At 38.5% G+C, this 24161-nt stretch overlaps 1 protein-coding gene across 1 annotated transcript in view; it reads left to right on the forward strand.

Annotated features, from left to right (window-relative positions):
• PRKCA (protein kinase C alpha) overlaps positions 1 to 24161 on the forward strand; it is a 158917-nt gene that overhangs the window by 42006 nt on the left and 92750 nt on the right. Inside the window, exon 3 of the mRNA XM_026067521.1 lies at positions 22147 to 22229. Within this exon, the coding sequence (XP_025923306.1) occupies positions 22147 to 22229 (83 nt within the window). The remainder of the gene's footprint in view (positions 1 to 22146; positions 22230 to 24161) is intronic.

Here is a 24161-nt window from a genome sequence, read left to right on the forward strand (position 1 = left end):
CAGCTCAAGAAGCTTTTATTTGTCTTTCATGGTTGTACCTGTCCCAGCAACTTCACATATTGTACTAAATGAATGACAAAAATGGCACACCACTGGAACCTGTCTGCTCAACTCAGCAGAAATGTCCATTGCTTCAAATGTTTCTCTGTCATTTTAAAATTCAACCCGCATGCATAGTCTTCTGTATGTGAATAAGCACTAAACTGTATTTTTTTGCCCCTACTGCAATGCTACAAAACATCACAAGGTGAGAGAGAGGACAGTAGTCTCATCCCCTGACCTAACAAAACTCATCCACCTTTTAGAAATACCTTTTTAACTTCCTCTGTTAAGTGATGGCTTTGTGACCATTGTGTTAAATACTTAAATACATATATTTTAAAATAAAATTTTAATTGCACCTGAACCAAGACACTTAACTCATTTAAGCAGATTCCCATGAAAACTTAACTTCTTTGCTATGTACTACATAGAAACTGGCTGTAATATTTGCTACTTATGAACCTTTTCCTGCCAACTGACATTGAACTGAAGTCAATGAAAATTCTGCCTACAGACAGRTCAGTAGCAGGATACAGCTGTCACAGAGCCCTTGAGATTTATTGTGTGACATGATTTAGACTGTCACATTAAAACAGTATACATCAACTCCTCCAAAAACCACAAGGAAGGCTTCTGAAGTTCCAATTACAGACCTTTATTTGTTTATATTTCCCCTGAATCATTCTTAAGACTGAATTATTACAGCAGAAAATTAAGTTCAGAGTTTATCCTAACAGTTTCAGGATTCAGTTTAGGAAACGAGATGCTATTCAGGGGATAAGCAAACTATCCAAACAATACAGATGTACTGCTAGATGTGGACCCTCCACTGGTGTAATCTTTTCGTAGATTCACTCTTACCGGAGAAGCTGTGATCGTTGCACCAAAAAAAAAGGATTTGCTCATTTAGTATTGAATATATTCTTGAGAAGATGGTAAGGGAAAAATTAAAACATGAAGAGCCGAAGGACTGTAATCATTATACTTTTCCAGGAAATTATCTAAAGTAATTTGAATGAGTATTCTTTATTATGGGACTCTGGTGAAGGAAAATATGCAACTATATATTCTGCAGTAAAAGTCTTTTTTCAGACTGTCAAAGGCCATGAATGAAACATTCATTCAATGAATATATTGTCCTTGAAGGCACACATGTTTTGAGCAGAATAAAAATAGTATTTTAAAGAAAAAAAAAAAAAAAAAAAAGTGTATTAAGTCGAGGAGGAAAAAAATTTGGAAGCCTGGATATATATATATATATATATATATATTTTAAACATTCTTCAATTACTGTTTCAATTAGACATGATGTAAATACAGGATTGGAATAAAAGAGGTTAATGTGACAAATTGATACTTTTATATCAAAACCTATTATTCAAACTCTGGAACTTCCACAGCTGTGGAAGTATTCCAGAGGTGGCCTGTGGTATACAGTGTATACCATACCTCTTTATTGCATTCTTGATACAAACAATACATTAACATTTTAAATGATTAGAACAAAATTCATTAGCAAGAAGCAATCAGTGAAATGCATCCTTGCTTAAATCTGCTTAATCTACTAAATACTTTTTGGCTTTTAGTGCTCACTGACGCAGCAGTATAAATTTGATGCAGCACACTGTCCAAAAGCCTCTTAGGCTCTTTTAATCATAAAATCATGAAATGATGCATCTGCCCAATGCATTGCATCATTTGAGGGACAGATTCTCTGCCACAAACTAAGACCTGTCATATGAACACAGATTTTTACTTTGAGATTCAAATTCTTTACTAATTAATCTAAAAATTGCATTGCTAAGCCTTGTAGCAACTGCCTACATGTAAGCATTTGGCAGGCCGAACAAAGAGAATGTGTGTTAATTGTCTCCTTAAAAAACAATACCAGCAAAAGCTGTATCACAGTCTTTGACCCCATTTTATTTTCATGTTGGCATTTCTATGCAAAGCATGCTGTCAGAGCACAGCCTATTTTGTCACCAAAAAATCATTTGTAAAGTTGGACAAATTGGAAAATTATCAATTAAACTTTTCCATAACATAAAAATCTTAAATGCTAATAAAGGCTGTAGATGTAAATAGAACTATTTAGCTTATTCGTTCTAACTTAGTGTATTAATTCTAAAAAGTAGTAAGGAGATTCATAAACAGCAGCCGCTACCTTTTCTAGTAGCCAAGAACCAAAAACAATCTTTGCTGAAGTCCTGAAGGCAAACATCTAAGTGAACAGAAGTCTCTTGTGAATCATATTAAAGCTAGTGATAAGTGCTTCATATAATCACAAAGAATGTGAAACATAACTACTTTTCATGAAATTCAGTGATTTCGGTTTCAGTTATGAAACTTAATGACAAAGTTTGCAGACAAGAAAAGTTAAGGCATATTTTTCCTGTCAGATAGAAATCTTAATTGCCTTTTTTTCTAGGTCAATGAATGAGTCTAGACACACTAGCAGCCAGTAGGGAGTTTGCATCTATTCCTTCATCCTTTCATTCCTTCCTATCCTTTGCATAACACGTCCAGAAGTTGGTCCAAAATGGGAAGGAATGAACTGAAAATGATGAAAGTCAAGGTGCTCTATTTATGGGGGACTTTGGTTTGACAGTCCTTACACAGGTACTTGGTCCTAAGTGTGCTTTTTTGTTACATTTACTGCATGTGCTGTGAGACACAAAAGCTGGCATGATCAAAAATCTAAGCACTCACTGTGCGCTAAGACACAAGAAGAAAGAAATCTTCCCTAAGTGTCCTACTAGTGGAAACTAAAAGCAATGCATTTGTTCCAGTTTGGTCACGCTAACACAGCGAATTTTCATTATTCGATGCAGCATGCTCAGACACACCAGCAGCTCTAAGCATAAAGCATACACAGATTATCCCATTATTTTAAACCTCATTTTACTTTAGCCATCGTATAGGATGAGCTTAATCCATTCTCATTAAATGCCCACACTGTATATTTTAAACTGTGAGAGAGATGTCTTGATAGCCCATGGAGAGAAAAGGGCTCTCCTGAGGTGTGATTAATCTCATCTGAAAGCATATGTTTAATAGAGTAGTATCCATCTTTTCCAATAGGAGACCTTCCCATATGATGCAGGCATTCACATTAGGAAGAGAGAAAGCACTTCTTTTAAAAGAGGTGCCTATTTCCATCCGTTGACTGTAAAGCAACGATCTCGAACAGCTGTGAATGCTGAATGTCTAAACATGTAGGTGAGATGAATCCCACGGGTGTTAATTTATAAACCTGTAATAATCAGGAAACCCAAGATAATCACCCTTCCCACTGTACTTGATGAATCACAACACCTCAGTCAGGAGGAAGGGTAAGTTTTGTATTTACAAAGAAAAGTTAGCTGGAAAGCAGGAGGAAAAACCACAAGTGATGGGCTGCTCAACTAAAGTGAGGGAAGATCTGGATTTTTGTATGAATGGTAGTGTCTGTTAATTTAACAGCCAGAAGGTCTCTCCTGACTTAGTATTTGGAGGAAACCGGGAGTATTAGCATCAATATAAGCACTATGTAAATGAAAGCCATCATGTGAACAAACTTTATGGTAAATTCCTCACTAACAGATGAACAGGCACAGGATTACTGAAAATGGAATTTAAATGATGAAAATATGCCTGAGAGGAGGCTGACAGTCATTTGAGTATGCTAAGGTTTTAATAATTCCTGTATCAAATAGAATAACTGTCCTGAAGAAGGAATATTTTTTCACTTTAAAAAGGTGGCATGAGGTTTAATTTTTTTTCTTCTTTTACTGTGGGTAGTTTTAAAAAACATTTAACAAAGCCTCACATGTAAGATCCTGAAATGAAGAGGCCAGCATAAAGCATAGGAGGCCAATCTGTCTTGTGCAACAGCTCCTGGAAAAAAGCTAAAATATGCATCACTATGTATCAGAATGCCTGTGCCCACTGTTATCAATACACTGCAAGTATAAAGGAAGTTCATCTGATTTTGGTTGCCTATTACTCCAAAACTTTGAAGTAGTTAATGCCAAAAATAAAGACTGTTACATGGATAAAGTCTCAATTATTTATGTTAATTTTTTAATAAAGTACTTTTTTAGTGTTCTGCTTATATTGAATGATTAATTAGATGACATTAAATATAAAAGAGCCAGTATTTTGATCCACATAGAGTTTTTTAAAGGTATAGATCTCTGCAAGAAAAGCATYGCTTGCTTTTATTAACCATTCTAGAAAATTCACATTACCTTATTTGTCACTAATGAATAAATATCAATGTCCTTTTTTGCGTCTCCATAATGTTCTGCGATTTACTGTCTCTTTTGAAGGGAACAAAAGCACAGCAGGCAAGTCTTATTTCAGTAGTCCCTAGTCTAATCAATATTCTTCCATATGCCTTGTGTTAAAAATGCTTTATATTTATCGAATCTGTTGATAGCATCACTAAATGAATTTCATGATGCAGCTGTGTTTAACAGTATAGCTGAAAGGCAATTCATCTTTGCTGTTAGGATTTGGGGAAGTTGGTAATGTTTTGATGCAGTTTTTTAGTATGGAAGAGAACTCTTATGTAGGTACAGTGGTGGTTTTTCAGGAAGCTGCCGTGTGCCCTTCTGCTCTGAAAGAAACAATTCAGGATGTGTTATGTTCCTCAAAATGCCTTCCTTATTGTACTGAACATTATAAATACAAGTTGGAGTAAATGCTTGTTTTCAGCAACCTGTATCGTAACCTGAAGTTACYATAAATATCTTGCCATTAGTTTAATTTGTTTATCTTACTCAAGATGGCAAAAGTGAAATTATGAAAGAACTAAAGAAGAGCTGAATAACAGTTTCAGCCACAGTTTCTTAGTAATGTGATATGTTCTTATTAGATTAAAGTATTAAAAAAAGGCTCAGAGATCTGCATATTCCTTTAATGGGTTATTTTGAGCTTCCATTGAAGCAGATAAACTTTAGTAGATTGACTTAAATGCCAATTGGGTAATAAAGCAGGAAGACATAATCTCTTTCTTTAGTGCAGAGAGTCATTTACAGCTGAAATATGCCTAACACAACTGAACTTGTGAAACTCCTTGCATTTGTTAATGGATTTACTCAGTTAATGTCCCTGTGCATGGATGTATAATGCATACTAAAAAATTCTGCACTTCTAAAACATTGATATGATCTTTTGTTTTCCCTCACAAACAAATATCCATGAAACATCAGTTCACATTATATAGCAGTAGTTTAAAATAAAAGCTTTCAATATTTTTGTGAGATTTTCACAAAAGCTTAAAGCAATTATGAAATAATATCTCTTCAAAAATCAATTATACAGGAATACAAAATTCTGTCATAAGAATGAGGTTCCATTATACATTATGGAAATTATCTATACATTCCTGACTACAGTAATACTTGATAATACTTTTATTAATATTATTATTATTAGTGTCAGCTGCCACTTAGCAGAAGTGTGTCCAGGAAGAAGGAAAAGAAAATCTAAAAACTCCTCTTTATTCTGTAATTGTACTATAAGGCAGTGCAGCCGGAGCAAGAAATAAAAAGGAATTGAAATAAAGAAGCCAGGGCTGTATCCTCAGCAGGTTCAATGCATATTGTCAGCCCTGGACATTTTTTAAAATAATAGCACACACTATTTTTTCTGTTCCTTTTTTGTTGTTGTTGCTCATCTTCAGTTTGTTCCAAATTCTGAGTCACTTTCATAAATCTGTTTTTAACAAGTTCTATCCAGTTTGCGAGTTTTAGAACAAATGCATTGATTGGTATCTCAATTGTAGCAATTGTCTCACCAGTCATATTTAATGTAGCTCAGAGATAGTCTTTGTGTTTCTTCCTAGAATTTAACGACTAATATTTCAGTGCAAAATCTGCTGCTTTATTAGCGTGTATATTTTTAAAATAAGGGAATAGCAGATGGCTGGGGAAACAGGACAAAACCTGAAACTGGGATTTTCCTAGCTGTCTGGTCTGAGTTGTGAAGGTGCTGAACCTTTCTTGGTGAAGACTCCAGTGCTATTCCACAACCTAGGTGAGCTGCTTCAAGTCAGAAATATTGTGGTCCTGCCCTGTCTTGCTCTGGAACTGCAGTCCATGTGATGGATTGCCTGGCTAACCATCTGCACACCGAACCTTTTTTTGTGCAGTAAGTCTTTTTGCTACATCAGCATGTAATAGAAAAAGCACCAGTAATGTCACAAAGAGGGGGTGATCTTGGGTTTGGGAACATGGGACAGAGAACCATGGCAGTGGTAATGCTGATTTAGATCAGCTCGAGCTGCTGTGAAACCTTACTTGAAGGCTATTGTTTTATATATAATTCTTAAGTTGGTTTGAAGAAGAACTGCCATACCTCCTTCTATTTTTCTGGGGTATTTTTTTGGTTGTTATTTTTTATCCTAAATAAGTTTCCTTGTGGCCACTCAATTAAGAATGCAAGCAAAAAGAAGGGACTAGTCCAGGGACAGAAACAAGCACTTGGAGAGTGGGGCAGTTAGCAGAAACATTTTAAGCTGGTTTACGCCCATGTGAAGTAGATGTGAAGCTACAATCTAATGACCCTTTCTTTAGTGGAGAACTTCACAGGTTGATGTTGCTTAGCTTGTTTTCCTGACTGCTGAGTGCGAACAGCCTGTGTCACAGGAGAATTTTTGCTGCAGAGTGAAACCATATAGACTTCAGCCGTTGTGGGTTTGCCATCCACGTTTGGGGAGATGTTTTTGCCCTAACTAATGAAGAAACTAATTTTCTAAAGAATCTTTATGAAGATCTCTATGGAGAGACTCTAGCTGGAGTGCTTTGTGAACACTTTACCTTCTCCCTCCTGTCCATTTGTCTAAGAGAGTTTAGTCCCATTTTAACAYCTACATCGAATTTATGAATGTCTTATTTGCAAGTTAATCATTACAGCTTTAAAGCAAAGTTCCTACCACATTGAAAATTTATGTTGCATCTAGGTATTACTGGACGTTTGATCTCTTAYATGGTAGTTTGTTGATGTATTATACTGTATTGTACGTAGGACTCAATTTTTCAAACTTCAGAGCCTGAAGTTAGCTCTATGTTTATTATACCACTTCAACGTARTTCATCTAGAATTCAGCTGTTCTCATGCTAGTTGGAGTCTACTGGAATTTGTTATTTTCCATCCACTTCTGTAGAGGTTTCACATTGTTTACAGAGAGAACATGTAATTTTACCTAAATCACTTGCTTTCTTACAGTTCTATTGCATTATTTTACTCAATTTGTGGAGAGTTTTAAGCACCCTGCAGTGTGCAGCATTTAAAAGTCATAAAATGATTGAAATAACTATTTTTGGCTGCAGTGAAGGAATATGCACAATYAGAAATATTAAATAGTACTTGAGAAGTGTGGGTGAGATGTAATGAATGAGCTGTATTATATAAAACTACATTATTCAGGCTATTGAGTATAAAGACTTTAAATCCAAATCTTGCAAGTGGAAATGTGGTGGTGGTTTTTTTTTGTTTGTTTGTTTGTTTTTAAATCTTGCTCCAGACTAGCTATGGAATAATCTTTGTCACTAAACSGAGGTCTAGGAGGAAACATTACAGAGTACAGACTTTGGTCAATTAGAACTTAAGACAACATCGAATTAGGCCTGGATTAGGCCTGGCTCAGGAAGCAAGAGGTGCATAAGCACAGACTGTAGGACTGGAGAAAGTATTGAAGCGAGACGACTTGCCGTAGACTTCCTGGATTGTGTGCTCCATTGACTAAACCTTGAGGTGGTGTTACCTGTTCTCGGTTTTCTCTGCTTTCCGTCAGCGCTGCATGGGCTTGACAGCGCCACAAAGACGCCTTGTCCCGTCAAAGCGCTTTGATACGGGTATGCATGTACGCACTCCTGGAAACCACTCTGGCTTGTCCGTGTGTATTGCTTTGCCGTGCTTTTATGTGCTGTCCTGCCCGCCCCGTTCTGCGGGCGCCCGCGTGCGGCTTCGTTCCCGGGCTGGTGCCGTTTGGAGATGGGGCACCYGGCTGGAACCCGCCGTTGCGCCGGCCTGCGCGGCCGAGCGCGGCTCCCCGCCGCAGGCGCTGTGGAGCCGGTGCCGACCTGCTCCTGGGCGTCCGTCTGCGCCTGGGTGCCGGACTCGGCGTCTGGGGGCTTTCCGGCTCACTGGAGTGTTAGAAGAGCGCTGAGGTTAAGCGGAGAGTCTAATGACACATTTTTCGATCTGCACTTTCTCCTTTCTGGGCAAAAATAAAATAGGCCCATTTCGACTTGCCCAGGTATCTAGTGGGATGATTTATACTCTGTCTCTAGCAATAACTTGTCTTTCAGAGTTCGTAGATCTACTAATATTTTTAGTGGTTTTTGAATAATACAGCATGCCAGATACACATAAGTGTTGTGGAGACTGTCAAAGGCTAATTTATAATGATATTAATAATGCATATTATAAAAAGGTTTAATTGCATTGTTGTACTGTATGTAAGAAGGGGGACAGTTAGGTTAGTGGGGGAAAATAGTGATTTTTTAGGTGAGAAAACCTTTAAACTTCAAAAGAAAAGGCTGGGGGGGGGTTCTTTTTAAGAAATACTCCTATAGTTTTTCTTAATGTTTTTTRACATACATGAAAAATAGAGAGATTTCTTATTTTACATGTTAGTTACCTGTACTTTTAAAAACTGTCAACTGTAAACTCAGATTCTTGGCTTTGATTTTTGGTTCTTGTTTTCCTTATCAAGTTAGATTTTCAGGTGCACTTATGGAAAGCTTTAATTTTTTTGGTGTCCTCTATGATCACTTTAAAAGTGCTAATGCGTCATATGGTAAAACCTTGAAGAAAAATGGTCTGAAAAGACAGTAATTGCAGAAATTAATTTACATCARTTTTGGACTGTGGACCCTTTGTGCATGTTTCACAGAAAAGTGGGTAGCAGTGAGCTGGAATGTCAAAGCTTTGGCAGCATGTTCTTTACATTTTCTAGCCCTTTCCTTCGCCCCTGCCCTCCCTTCTCCCCTCTTTGAGTAATGGCTTATTGAATTCCGGTTCCTTATTGATACTTGAAAATTCTTGGCCTGTTCTAAGCAATATTCTGAGATGAATGCCTATGCTACTTATGCCTAGTTTATTACTTAGGTGGATATATTGCTTTTAGTAAACGCATGGGATACAAAATAGTACTTACCTTTCCRTATCATGAGAAAATTGCTCATAAACTAAAAAATACTGTATATATTTCTGCTTTAGTGGGCCAAGAAAAACTTCACAAATATATCACGATAATACAATGGAAAGTCTTTGTATACTATTTTCAGYGTATTAATAGTCAAGGTTCCTTATGACATAATGTGTGTAGTCAGTAATAATGAGAATAGCCATTATGCTTTCTAAGAACTCAAATTTAGGCTTAATTTTGGTGAACATTTCAAAATGAAGTTCAAACTCTAGGAATCTTGTCTGCTCTTGAAAAATGTTTTGAAATCTTTATAAGCCATCTAGACAAATTGAGATAGGAGGAAATCTTCTCGGCTCATTGACTTCAGCATGCAAGATGGATTGAGTTCCAACATTCACTTAGGTCACGATTACCTGACTGTTTTATCTAGGATAAATCTAGCATATATCTAGGCTGTTACTGAGGTCTTTCATTCTCTTTTTGTGCTACGTGAACATTCATATTCGTGCATGTTGAGCTAGTTCAGGGAACTGGTCCAGCTAAAAACTAACCTTGCCAAAAAAAAAGAAAAAAGAAACCCTTGGCTGCATAAACGTTAAGACATGGAAGCAAGCAGACAGAACCACACTTTTTGAAAGCGGTATGCCATATGTCAAATTAAAGTGGTCATTTAACATGACTTAGGAAATCATCACTATGTCAGTTCTGCATAGTGATGCAGTGTTTCCTAAAGAGTGAAAATGTTTGAGCTAGTAAAGCACTGGGAACCAACATATGCAAACTAGGAAGGGCTTTACACGAACTCATAGCACTGCACTAGTAGACTGGTGGGTAAAATTGGCTTAATTTCCCTGAATGGATGCTCAAGTTTTAAAAGTTGTGGTCACTGTTATGGTGGCAGATTCTGCTGACTGTTACAGAACTGGTGTTCCTCCTGCACATCTCCCATCTCAACCTACTTTGTTTAGAAAAGTATTTTTCTTTAATTGTTTTACTGTGAATGTAAATAATTCATTCATAATCAAATGATGTATTTCTGTGGTTTCATTTTTTTTATCTGTATACTACCTACCCCTGACCCTGCAGGTATTTTCTGTAATTACCATTTTTGTTCTTTGGAATGAATTACTGTAACTTCTGCTATTCACTTAACCATGTCATTTTGATGACTACCGAACATAAGAAATGAATCCGCTTGTTATGAGTAATTAATTTACCATTCAAATTCACTGGGGAAAAAATGTTCCACCAATAGGAGAAGGATGGATTTCCTTAGCAGTGTCATTTGTTTCTCTATGTGTTTGTCTTACATGCTTTGTATGACTTTGGCAATAACTTCCTAACCATAATTTGTCTAATGCAGAGGGGTTTTTGTGTGTTGTTTTTTTCTCTCAGAGAAGTTGCTGTTATTTTGAGATGAAGCTGTGCTTTCAATGACTGATGAGAGTAGGAAAGTGATTTTGAAGTTTATAGCAGATGACCCTTTAATAAGAGGTAGTTAATTGGATAAGACTTGCAACAAATATTGAGCATCTGTTGCATAATATCAAAAAGTAAAGAAAAACAATAACAGAAAAAATCTTAAACAAATGAACAAAACAGCATCAGTTTCTTGATGTAATACAATGCTTACTGCTGAAACAGAGTGGATGATTAGGATCAGAAATCCCAGCCTGAATCCCTTGAGAAAAGTGTCTGAAGTGATTACCAGTTGGCTTTATTAGTTTCCCTCATGTCTAAGAGGAGCTGAAATTCCTCATTTTCCTTGGGCTCCGTTGAAAATTTCAGGCATTTCTTTGGAACCCTTTTATTTTAAAATACTTTCTGCTATTCAGGTCACACTTTACATAGGTTGAGAGAGGCAAAGAATAATTATTGCCATAAAATCTGGGCTTTCTTGGAACGGATACTCTGCAGGCCTCCGGGCAGCACAGCGAGGGCTGCTGGCGCTCTGACCTTGAGGTTGCGGTGGTCCAAAGTCCTGGAGAGAAGAGCTGGTGAGACCCTGAGCGGCTGCTGTGTGATGCTCTCTCCCAGCATACATCCCCTTCACTACTCTTACCCTTTGCGCCTTCTTGTGGGCCGTCAGGAAGGTCTCTGTAAAGCATGCTGGTTATCATCCTTCAGCTGGAGGTCTTTCGAATGCGCTTTCTTTAGCAGAGTATGTCATTTTGCAGTGAAGTCCCTGTTACTGTGGCTGTCTGCTTCTACTGCCCATCCTGGTTTTTCATATTCCGTGCCACACTGCAGTTGGCAGCGTTAACATGCCTTTAATATCTTCCCTTCTGTTGGTTGATTGGACCGTTATTTTACTGCAACTTATAACTTAGCCTGAATGTAACATTATGTCTGTTTTGTGTTAAGGCGAAGGAAATTATCATATTAGAGCTAACATTGAATAAATTATCGTATCTGAATCTTAGTAATTATTGCAATCCAATATCAAATGGGAATACCTGTTTTCATAATAATCAGCATGTTAATTTGGAGATATCTCGTAACGGTACTGAATATTGCTTTGCAAATACAATAGTATAATGAATACTGACAATTTCATTATATCTAAATGATTTGTTTTGGCACCAGCAAGAGACTAAATAATGCTTTTCAATTTTTTGTGCCTTTCAGGCCAAAATTTTTTTTTGACATTTTTGACATGTAAAGTGAAATTAAGCCTCTTCTCTTAATTCAACCCTCTCCCCTTAAAAAAGGCAACAAAACCCAAATTGATAAAGCAGTTTGCTGAAAGTCATGTAGCAAATTCATGACTGATTGATTGCAAAATGAAGATGTGTTTACTAAGTCTTCTGCTGTAACAAGACATACTTCCTTCAGAAATTGGATCTTTGACAAGAAGATGTTCCTACAGATTAATTGGTCTAGCTGAATCTCTCCACTCAGGCAGAGTGATGCAACATGACCAAGATTTAATGAAATATAAAATCAATGTTCAGTCACTACTGATTTGTTATATAATTAAATTAATATCTTTTAATTTTAATGCCTGCACTTTAGCACAGAATATGCCACAGAATGGGCCACAGAACTGATTAATCTTGCAAATAGGGATGAGCTAATTTTTGGAGTTTAAAGCACATTTAGATAGCAAATTCAACTCCTATAGAGATAATGGTGATCACTAAGCAATATAAGGTGAGTTTGTCATCAGATTTAAGAAGTTTTATAATTACCTTTTTGATTTAGACCCTACCCAAAATGAAAAGAACCAGAAAGAGCAAATGAAATTGGACTGAAGAGGAGGAAGTGTGTCTGGATTGGTGTTTCTGTGGATCAGTATCATTTTCTTCGTACTTGAATTTATGTAATTGTATGTCAGGTGTAAACATTAAATAGCACATAAATGCTGCAATAATATTTACTTTGTGGGATTAGATCTCTCCCCCTTTAAAATGAAGTACTCTGCTTACTTTTAAAATAAATGTGCAATGCATAACTATTTTGCTTTAATAATTTTGAAGCCCTATTAGACTATTCTGGAATCATGACCATCTGAGAGTTAATGTCAAAGGATAATATCTTTTTAATGATATTCACCTATATAAGTAAATGTGGAATCGGACTGTTATCCTTGTTACATTAGTAACTGGGAATTATTTTTCTTATTAGGATTGCGTCCAAACAGGTATTACAAGTGGTTTATTTCTAGTAGTTAAGTACTTAGTATATGCTTCTGTTCACATGTCCAACAGCTTGTTCAGTGTCATCTTGGCTTCACTTGTTTACATCCTGAAGTGAAATAAATACTGGGGGCGAGGGGGGGGGGATTGGCAAATTGGAATTAATGTGTGGCCTGTGTTTCCTGGCAAGTAAAGTTCATTAATTTTTTTAGATATGTTATAAGATTTCTCAAACAGAGCTGAAAAAATAGACTTAAATTCAAAATATACTAAAATACTAAGCATTCAGATCTTGGCATTCAGTTCTGGCATTCTACTTTTTATGTTTGTGTCCTTTATAAATCACGCTAAAGGAAACAAGTCTTTCGGTTTACAGCCATGAGTAGCGTAATACCGTCAAACTGGCGTGACATTGAACTATTAGGTAAAGTATTGAGAAAACAAGCTATACAATTAGTACTAAAATACTCTAAAGTATTTCTAGAAATCTTACAGCTGTACTAGCACGTCTTCCGTATTTCAACAGTTTTGCTTGCCTCAAATTGCAAACTGATTTCAACATTACTTCGGAGAGTGGCGCAGCCTGTGGCAAATTGGCTGCGTGGGTGATTTAATGTGAGACGAAAGACAGAAATCACGTGCATCTTTCAGACATGTCGTTGGTGCATTAGGCATCTCACGACTGAGCAATAAAGTTTTAGGCTTGGCTAGCGGCAAGGAAGAGCCCAAACTCTGGGCTCTGTTAAGCTGTTGCTGCGCTTGGTGGGAGGAGGCAGAAGACTTGGAAGAACGTGATGTGCGATGGCACCAGTCCTTGGAAGAGGAAGGCCATTCTCGTTGCTCGTGGTTTCCATGAAGGTTTACTTGTTGAGGAACTGTGTCCTTTTTCATGCAGAAGGATGTGGATGGGATTCAGCGAGACCGTGATCAGTACTGAGAGAGGCGGTTGCTATGATTTCTCCAAAGCTGTTTGCTTTTGTTTGATCCCCGTAAGGAGCCTCCCAGAATTGCAGCTTTATTACAAAATAAAGCAGAATCGAACAGCTGCGCTCTAGAGAGAGTTTCATGTTGTATCTTGTCATTTCGTACAGTCTTAAAATAGGTGCAGCCTGGTGCTGCTTTGAACTGCTCGCTTTCTCAGCCCTTTCTTCTTACATTTGGTGATGCAGCAAACCGAGGATAGCTGCTTGTTCAAGACATCCCTTTTCTGAGGCTCGGGCCAGTGCCGCGTTGGTTGAAGCGTACGAGGAGCCGACGCTCCGTGTTCACCGGGGACGTTTGCGGGCTCGCCTGTCGCGTCCGCTGTTTCGCTGGAAGAGCTGCGCTGCTCCTTGCTGATGGGCTTCGCCGCCGCCTGGGTGCAAAGCAGCTTGCAAGAGACACCCGGAGCGTTTCAGCTGCTGGCCTACAAAGTGCTAAGATTAGCAAACTTTTAAACTACGGTGCATTCAAACTACAGAAATGGTACAAAATGTCTGCTGTTGTGGGTTGTCTTCTTCGCTGTTACAAGTTCTTGAAATAGCTATTTCAGCACACTTTGACAGATGACTTCTGGGGTATTATTCATTTATCAAGTGGGACACCTCAAGGAGCGAGATTAATAGGCTTATGAAATTTTAGCTAGGACTTTGCATAGATACAGGGTTCTCTGTTCAGAAAGTATGTAATTAACCAGTAGACTTGAATGCTCCATATTATATGCTTAAAAACTTTAATATTTTGAAAACCTTCCTCAGCTTTGTAAGCATGGCTTGTGCTACAGTTTTAGGAAAAAACAGTAAGGTACCTTCTTTGGCTCATAATAGAGGGCAGAACTGCCAAATCTGTGTAAGCTCTAATGCATTACTCTGGGGCACGTAATATACTATTTTAATATATCCAAAGATGGTTTTGAAACATGTTACATATGTAACTGCAGGTATACATTTATTATTTTATCACACTGTACTACATTGTGTTGTGTTTTTCCTAGCTGTCTTTAGGTTCATAGTATCTGTAATGGTTTGTCCTTTACTTGGTATCCAGTCCCTTTCATATTTAAAAAAAAAAAATTTTTTTCTTAAGCCACTGTTCCCTGAAATTGTGATACTGTTAGCAGTTAGTTTTCCAACAATTAATTATTTTTTCTTTTTTTAATTACATTGAGCCAATAGAGACAAATTTCACTGCTGTGAGATGGGAGCTTCACCTGACTGTTCGGTGTTTTTTCATGAGTTCCCTATGAAAATTCAACTCTGAATCCCAAAACTGTTTCTTGTCTTTTTTTTGTCTTGACGAATGATGTATTCACTCTTCCTTGCTTCTTCTTTGTTTCTAGTCCCTCTTGACTGATTTGAGTGTATTTTTGGAAGAAACCTATGGATTTTTATTTATTTTAAAGCAGAATATAATTCAGCAATCCAACTGTTTGAATTTAAGAAGGTTTTTCAGTGACAGGAGCAGCCTGGGCAGTTTTTATTTGTTTTTTTGTCATACCTGGCCCACTGAAGTTGTTTGGGTAAATGAAATGCCTTCTCTCCCAGGCGTACCAGCTGTACACATTGGTTAGAGGTTTTGCAAAGCCAGCTTACTGGCCAAATCCATCTGTTTTATACTTAGTGTAAAGAAGTTAATGACCTGAGTAGTTAAGACTGTCCAGATGATCTATATAATCCTTTCACGCAAATAAGATATTGTTGCAGTTAACCATTACTTTCTCTTAAATTTTTGAGCGTGTAGAACAGATCTTACAAATCTTACTCTCTGAGGCTATGCAAACCGGTAATTGAGCCGTACGCTCTTGAGCCGTAGAAGTAGGGACCAGCCCTAATTTGTCAATATTAATTTCATATAGCATGTGTTCTTGACTTCAGGGCACATTTTTGATGCTGCCTTAGGAAGACAGTTTGAGGATTGCAGAAACCGCAGTGGAAATAAAGATAATCCTTGAAGTAAGCAATGTGTAACACTCTACAGATTAGATGGATTTATTCCAGTTTCTTAGCCTGTACTAATGTGTATTTTCTCCTTCCTGCTGTCTGAAGAAGTATTAAATGTTCCTCTTTGCTTCCTAAGTGGTAGTTTGTATTTTAGTAGAAACATCATTGCAAATCTGGTTATAAAACAGGAATAAAGTGTCCATGACCACCAAAGAGACTTAAATCCCTTTTTCCCCCAACCCCCTCCCACAGACTTCTCCATTCCTCTTTTCTGCCAAGAGCAAATTGGTCCTTTTGGTACTTAAGTTCACAGTTATGACATAAAAGTTCAGAAAATAGTAGACGTGTCTGTGCTGACCTAGTGAATCCTCTTACCGTAAAGGCGCTGTGTGACCTCGTGCTGTTACAAAAGAGCTTTAAGAAGCTTAATAACAGGTTAAGGTGATGGAGAGAGTGAGTTGTTTTTCTCATTAACCATGTTATCGTGGAACAGGCTGTATCATGCTGGGCTGTTTTAAGTAAGAAAGTTGTGAGTGAGAAGCAGACCGTATCAGTTCTCAGCGTCAGCCTGGGTACTCTCTGGAGATAGCGCTCTCTTCTAGATGGGGTGAAACATTGGCAGGAAAATTAGCTGGCGCGTTATAAATTATATATGTTGAAAAAGTTAGGATAATGCAATATTTAAATTCCCCTGTGGATTCAGTATGTTAATAACATTCAAAGGTGGCACTTCTGGCTTGTGCGTTTGATTTATAATGCGCAGCCTCATTTAAATTAAACAGAACCAAAATAATGCTTTTTTTCTTAAACATAAGGATAATATCATATTCAGAACAGGAGGCAGAGAACTATTGCTAAATTTCTTAATTGTTACTCTTCTTGCTCTGGAAGTGTTCCCTGTTCCTGCCCATAGTCTATTTCTAGTAAATTTATTTAAACAGTGCTATCTCTTTAAATAACAGAGGTAGTTAATGTTTAAATGATTTTTCTATTTTGAAGTAGTATCCTATTTCAGTTTAATGTAATTGCTGTATTAAATCTTAGAGTAAGCTAATACATGCCACGTGACAGGTTCATTCATTGCTTGGGGTTGTGCAGAAAATGCAAGGAAAGTCAGCCGGTAATACGTGCCCCTTGGGGAAACGCGGTGGCCTCACTGAACATGCAGAGCGTGTAAAACAGGAACATAAAAATTCTGCAGCTCTCCGAGTTGCGGGAGGCCCTGCAGGTTCTCTGGCGTGCGCTAAGAGCAGTGCCGAGAGCGAGTTTCTGCTCATTATATTTTTACTGTAGCTTCTTAGTCCAATTCGGCAGCAATCCTTGTTCAATTAGACAGTAAAAGCAAAAAACCTAACAACAGATGTTGAGTGCCCACAGACTAATTTCCCTATTGCTGTCAATCAGACCTTTAAAGGATCAGTGCTCAAAACCTAGAAGCAGATCCGGTGGGCAGGTACATGTTCCTATAGCCCTGGTCGTGAAAGCCAGGCAGCTGACTGTGTTGTACCAGTCAAGACATAGCTTTAAGGTCTGTTGAGATGGGAAGTTAATACAAGATTTTTATTGTGCTTAAGACCTTATCAATTTATAAATTGAGATGGGAGAATAGTCTTGACTCTTGTAGAAATGAGTCAAAGATGACTTGAAAAAGCTCACTGATTTCTCTAAAGAGAATAACTGGCAATTTGGTTAAACTCGCTTAGAAAATGCTGGGTTTATTATAAACTTATTATGTATACAGTTTTTTAATATACTTTCTCCATGCTTTAGGCTTGCTGCTTAGATTGTTTTACTGAATAAATTGGTGGTGCAATGGGGGCCCTCATTTTTGCTGGAAAGCCTTCTGCAAGCTGATATCTTTCTCCCTAAAGTGGGAATGTAAAATCAGTTTTTGAAACATTTGAAACGTCTGTTAGACTTCTGTAAATAATGCCAAATTTTAAAGTATATGACTTTTGTCTCGACATTTTTACCCTTAGTTATTTGGCATGCTCGTGGCTGTAAAGCTCTGCAGGCATATGGCTGAATGATGTGTGGGTGACTGGGGCTTCACAATAGCTGTTCTCCTTTATATCATCTATTAGATCATCTAATAGAGGAGACTGCTTCTGTATTTATTATTGTAATATTTCATTTCTGTCACATGAAAACGACTAGTAACAGTATTTTTAGCAGATAACTCTCAATGTATCATGCGGATAACCTTCATACGTCAAGTAATTTAGAAAGCAGTTTAAAATTTACAGCCGTGCATTGTAACTATAAGTGACTGATCACAATTTATACGTTTTTTAATAACAGCATGTTTTTCTCAGTCCTGGGAGCTGACAGAAAACCCTTGGTTAGAGCGAGCTGCCCTCGCTGCTTTGTCATAAATCCACGAATCGCGTAGTGCATCTTGGGCCCGTTGGTTCGGCGCACGCGCAGGCCACGCCGCGGCCACGTGGCGTCGTGGGGCTTTCACGCCGTCCCTGCGGCCGCTTGGGCTCCCGCGGCGCCGCGCTCGGCGCCCCCCTCGCCGCCGCCCCCTGCCCCGCGCTGCGCCGGGAGGAGCGCTTGTCCCCGGCGATTCCAGAGCCGCAAAGCTGGGAGCTTGCGGCCGTGTCATATATTCCACGGATCAGGATCGTGCTGTCAAAACACGAAAATACCACGATAATTTTCTTTTTAATTATAACTGTCAGCCTGGTGATACCATTTGCTCTCAAGCTACTGTGCGTAATGTGTGCCAGCGCTCTTCCACTTGCACTGGTGTTAAAATGTAAAGCCACAAATTTCCTTGGCGGTCTCTGCAAAAGTAGCATAATATAACTTTCATTACGGGAAAGTGATGAACATGATATGACTTCTTAACAGCTGCAAGAAGTGAAACTATTAACGTCTTTGCAAAAACAAGTAACAGGTGAAAAGTTCCTTTTCATCGTTAATCCTTAAAAATGTCGTGCTATTCTAGGCAAACATTTAGTTTCCACTTATCTGACCTAAGTACCTTTTTACTGTAAATCATATAGCTATGTATTATTTTGTGAAATTAAGAAAAAATTAAAGCTTTTAAAATATGTTCTAATGGCCTAATACTGGATTTGAAAATGAAAATTTGAACATTAAATTTTAAATTTGGAAATGACTGCTACTGACAATGTTTTAGCTCACCCTCATCCTTTTGCTGTCAGATTTACAGTTCTGTGAGAGTTGTCCGTTCCATTGTTTTTATTTTTATGTCAAATTATTTATTTTTCACTTGAATATTCTCAGAAGGTGAGACAGTGCTGAAGCTTTTGAAGTAGTTACCCCAAAATTCTATGGAGATGGGTAACCCGCTACAAATATAAACAGGAAATAAAGGTAATAAAATAGAGACTTTCACTATTTTCTAAGGTAAAGGCATGTATATTTTTTTTAATTTCCCAATGGACAAAGAAAGTATGATCCGAGTGGAAAACAAACTGAAATAAAATAAGTCCTTCCAGGCACACACAGTATATTTTCTGTACTTCATTATGCACGTGTAGAAGAAAACACAATACTCTTCTGGTAGCAAGCAGGTTTTTTGTGAAAGCAGATTAACGCTCTGAAATGATTTCTTGTAGTTCGGATAGCGAAAGCTGTTAGAAAAGGAGTTTGAGTACTGAAGAGCGCAGGAGCACGGTGGCTGTGTCTGAAAGACTCGGCTCCGGGGTGAGGCTGGGGCACGCAGAGCTCGGCGCAGGAGGCCTCCCTTTTCCTAGGGGTGTTCCTGCACCATTTCCCAGCTTCCAGCTCGCCTTCCAGGGACGAGGGTTCGCCTGGCCCAAGGCAGCGTCGAGGCGTGCGCGGCAGGCTGGCTGCTGCTAAACCGGACGGAGTTTGGTAGTCCCTCTTAATAATTTATGCCTAAATAAGGGTTTTTGTAAGTGTAGTTTACCTAAAGTCCAAAAGAACGAAAGCTGTATGTTTTTTGTTTATTTTGGCAGCTGATTTGGAGTTTTCATTGTAGTGTGATTGGCATAGTTTTCGCTAAGGTTCATAGGCATAGAATGGAAAGGACTATTGCAAAGAATGGTGCAGTTTTTCCTATCTTGGCATTTATTATATATTGATATTAAAATCATGGTCAACGTGGTCTATAGCTGAATGAATTTCTTACTATGTTAATGAGGGGCTCTCAACTCAGAGATAGGATGTGACTACAGTATTTCATAAATGTTACCCAAAATAGATGCCAAAGCATGTAGAGTTTCAATAAAATACATTATTGCTGAATAGAGGCAGAACTGGACTAGCCCCTGTAGGATCTCAGTCTGGGAGAAGGATGTTAATAAAGCAGATCAGTTCTACAGCCTTTCAGAGGTATTTTTCAGATCTTTTGCATAGGTTATCTTGTAGTATTTTGCAAATATGTGACTACTGTATACAAAAGTAATTAGTTACATCCTTCAGGAAAAAAAAAGTTAAATTTATTTTTCTTCATATGATTTACTCCTGCAAACATAAATCAGGCTGTTGTCTTAAAGAGGGGAAAGTTTGGAAGCAAAAATACAATTTGGGACTGAAATGTTTCTCAGCTGCAAGTAATATTAATAGTAATTGCTATTCAGTGATCTTTCCATCAATAGAAACAAACCATCCAAATGATAATTGTAGGATTCATTAGGATTTAGACAGATTTACAAACTAGGCTAGCAAGTGGGCAGCATGCATTGAGCCAGAACTTTGACTCATGTAAAGTCAGCAAAGCTGAACTGAAATCAGAGGAGCAAAGCCCGTTTTACACCATTTGCCCAAAGAATAAACATTTGCCACCTCAGAAATAGGAGGAGTTGGAAACAATTACCGCAGGGAAGGATGGTGGAAAATAGCTGAAGAAAGATGTGAGGGTGATGAGGGAAATTTCTTCAAAACCAGCCAGGCAGCTTAAGGGTGCAAAGCAGAGCAGCGCAGCACCACGGTGGAATCCAGAGCTGAGCACAGCAGTGACGTGAAGAGGCACTTTATAACATCTTTCGCAGTCCTTGTTTTCCTGAAGTGACAGGAATTCATATACATTATAAATGAAAAGTGCTAAAGAGTCCTCATAAAATGAACAGTTTTGAAAAATTGAGAGAACTTGCTCAATTTCCACTGAAGTTGAGCAAATTCAATGTTTGTAATTGCAAATCAATTAAAATGTATTTTATTCTTTAAAGTCTCCTTTAGAATAATGTATTTTTATTACCTGGAAACACAAAAATTAAAAGTGTTCAGGGAGTGTATTACCTATAAAGAAATGGTGAATCACTTGGAATTGTTTCATTACAGTCTCCTGACTTGTTGCAAAGCACTGCCTGATAGTGAGATGTTTATTTCCAGATTTTCACAATCGTAAATCTAGAATTGTTCTGTTTTGTCGAAATGTGGATACATTTGAGGAAATATTGGATTCGTTGGTGTAGAAATTGTTGAAGTAATCTTTCTAGAAACCATTCATATCCTCTGCTGATTGGGAAATTTTTAAAGATTGAGGCAGAAAAAGTGTGTTACAGATTCTGCAATTCCAGAAGAGATTGACTGTCTGATTGTGAAACATCCCAAATAAGTGTAAGATTCAGAAAGAACCTCTAGTGAGGGTGAAAAGCTAAAATACCTGTTTCTCAGAGTAAACTCACTTAAGCAAATTGTTCTTTTTTTGTGGTTTTTGGAGACACGTATGACCTCTGCTGTATGACAGCTCTGATCTGTCACATGATGTCATTAAATTAGAATGAACTTTCCTTATCCCCCCCCCCCCAAAAAAAAAGAAAACAGTTATTTTAGACCGTTCATGAATTCTAAAGGAAAGTCGTGCTGTAGTCACAAGCCAGTTTCTTTTCCCCTCATCTCCTGCCTTTCGGTGCTAGGAGAACACCGTGTTCTCCCCAGCAGCCTTCCCTGGGAGCTCTGGTTTGTCGCAGAAGTCATTAACTAGTAAAGACGCTGCATCTTCCTTAGACTTCTTCGTCCAGGCCTGCAGGAGAACCAACCGCGCGCACAAGCGTGGGGTCCTTGGAGGCTTCACGGACCTCGCTTACGCCTCCTGCTCTTGCCTAAAGGCACCCTGGCACTGTTCATGTTCCCGACACAGCTTTGGACTCGGGCTCCGCAGAGCTGTTCATCCCACACAGTATTTTGATGCTAGGGGCTGTCTTAAACATTCAAAAAATCATTATGGGTTCTTTGGATTTTTAAATGTGCATGCTTTTCTTAACTTCATCTTCCCTATCCTCTTCAGTTATACTGTTTATTTGATGTCTGGCTCTCTTGGGCATGTCTCTATTTAGCACTCAGCATTGCTTTCCTTTGCTCACCTATGGGTGAAATATTTGGCCATTAGTGTATTTTCTGTGCAATTATATTCGTTTCAACAGAAGAAAACTGAACTTATGCCATTCTGTTTTTTTCTCTTTTCTTACAGTTTGCTGTTTTGTGGTTCATAAGAGATGCCATGAATTCGTTACCTTCTCATGTCCTGGGGCTGACAAGGGACCTGACACTGATGTGAGTGCAGTGGCGTTTGATATACTGCTTTTATGAATAGTTTTATGTTGTTACACCTAACTGTAAAAATGCATTGAAAACAATGTCAGTAGCTTCTTTATGATAGATCCTAGCAGTTTTTAACAGTTCCGAAGTGAATATTGAAGATTTATGGACTTTAAAGATCTGTTTTGGTAAGAAGAGTAACTGCTGATGAAAGTGTGAGCAAGATCATTGTAACAGTCCTGAGATGTGTATCCAGCAGGAAGTCAGTGTTTTGGTTTTGTTTGCCATATGTCAATTGTATTTGCTATTAACAACACCCAGGAAAGGCTGGGGTCTTTATGTGTGTGTGTATGTTTGTTTTCTGAGCTTGTTTTTTTATTCAACTTGTCTCAAGGTATAACTTCAGAGTTGACCCTAGCCCATGTCATCTCTGCACACGAGGATTTATASCTCCAGTTAGATTTAAAATTGAACCAGATGGCTTATCTGAGATAGGATTTTGAAACTTGAATTTTATCGATGATTGAGCTAACATATCAGTCAGGATACACCCATTCTATCCTGTTCTATCAGTACTTTTATATACACGTAGCGTTTTTGGTCAATAACAGATATTTACTTTCAGTACATCTGCCTTTATGGTAAGACATACGTACAAGAATTTTATGCTGCCCTGCTAAAATAATAAACTGAACTTGTTTATTCACATAAAAATAACATTTATTTGGGATTTATAAATTCCACTTTACAGTGAAGTAATTTAACATCTGCTTATGGGAACAATACATTCCAAGTGTCCTTTGTCTAAACTGCACTGTTTTGTTTCTTTTGACGTATTCATGCTCTAGATTGTAGGCTATTATCTCCTCTGATTAGACCCACCAGAAGACTTTTCTTATTAGCTTTTAATAAGCTTTTTGTAAATTGTTTTAAGATGCTAGACATGAGATCAATGAACAATATATGGGCAAAGCATTGAGAGTTTTGGAAAATTTGAGATGTTTAAAAAGTTTAGTTATTTGTAAGTTTAAGAATAGGGAAAAGTTTAAGAGCTGAAAAGTATTTTAAGAACAGGGGGGTTTTTTGTTTGTTTTGTTTTAAGTGAAATGCATTTCATACCATCAAAATTCAGGTATGTAAGACAAATGCTTAAGTTAGGAGTACAGTCTTGTCCTGTTCAGGTTCCCCTGCTTAGCCGATGGGGTGGGATAGTCGCCTCCGGAGAGCAGACCAGCTCTTAGATGGCCTGAGGACAGAGCATATGATTCAAGAAGTCAGGCTTCAGGCACGAAGCAGGTACGTTGATTAGTCATGCAAAGAACATGGATACCAGCAAAGGTTTATTGGGCATGTTGAACAGGACTAGGGAACGGGCAGCGCCAGTGCAGCCGTGATGCTCCCCTCTGGAGCTGTGCCGGCTATTCAGAGTTGCGCGTAAAGCGTCTCTTTCCGCTCACAGTGCAGAGCCCAGCTTTCCTGAAGAAAGGTGCTTTACTGAGCCGAGGTCAGTTTGCCAGGCAGAAGTCAAGGGGAGAGACTTCCGCAGCTAGAGCGCCCGCTCGGCGATAGAGCGGGGGCCGCCAGGCGCCCGCCCAGCCTCGCCAGCTGATGCAGCGAGGAGCCCGGGCCTCCGTCGCGTTTTTATCAAAGCTCTCTCTGCTATAAACCAGTCTTGGAGGTGGGAACAAGAACCCCGCGTTATTCTTTGCACCCTTCGTTTTGTGAAAGTTCCCGAGTTCTTCAGGTTCTGAAGGGAAGCGGGGCGATCAGCCCTCTGTGTAAAGCAGTCTCGTGCAGCTTGGGAGCTGTGGATGTGAACTGCCTTGGGCTGCAGGAAGCCTGGGGTCCAGCTCCCTCGCGGGCCCTCGTCACCAAACCATTACAGAAAAGGGGGGTGGCGACACCTGCTCCCTCCCTAACGCCCGCTTCTAAAAGCGAGTAACTACA

Source organism: Apteryx rowi, unplaced genomic scaffold, assembly GCF_003343035.1.
Source record: "Apteryx rowi isolate R43461 unplaced genomic scaffold, aptRow1 scaffold_26, whole genome shotgun sequence".
Lineage (NCBI taxonomy): Eukaryota > Metazoa > Chordata > Aves > Apterygiformes > Apterygidae > Apteryx > Apteryx rowi.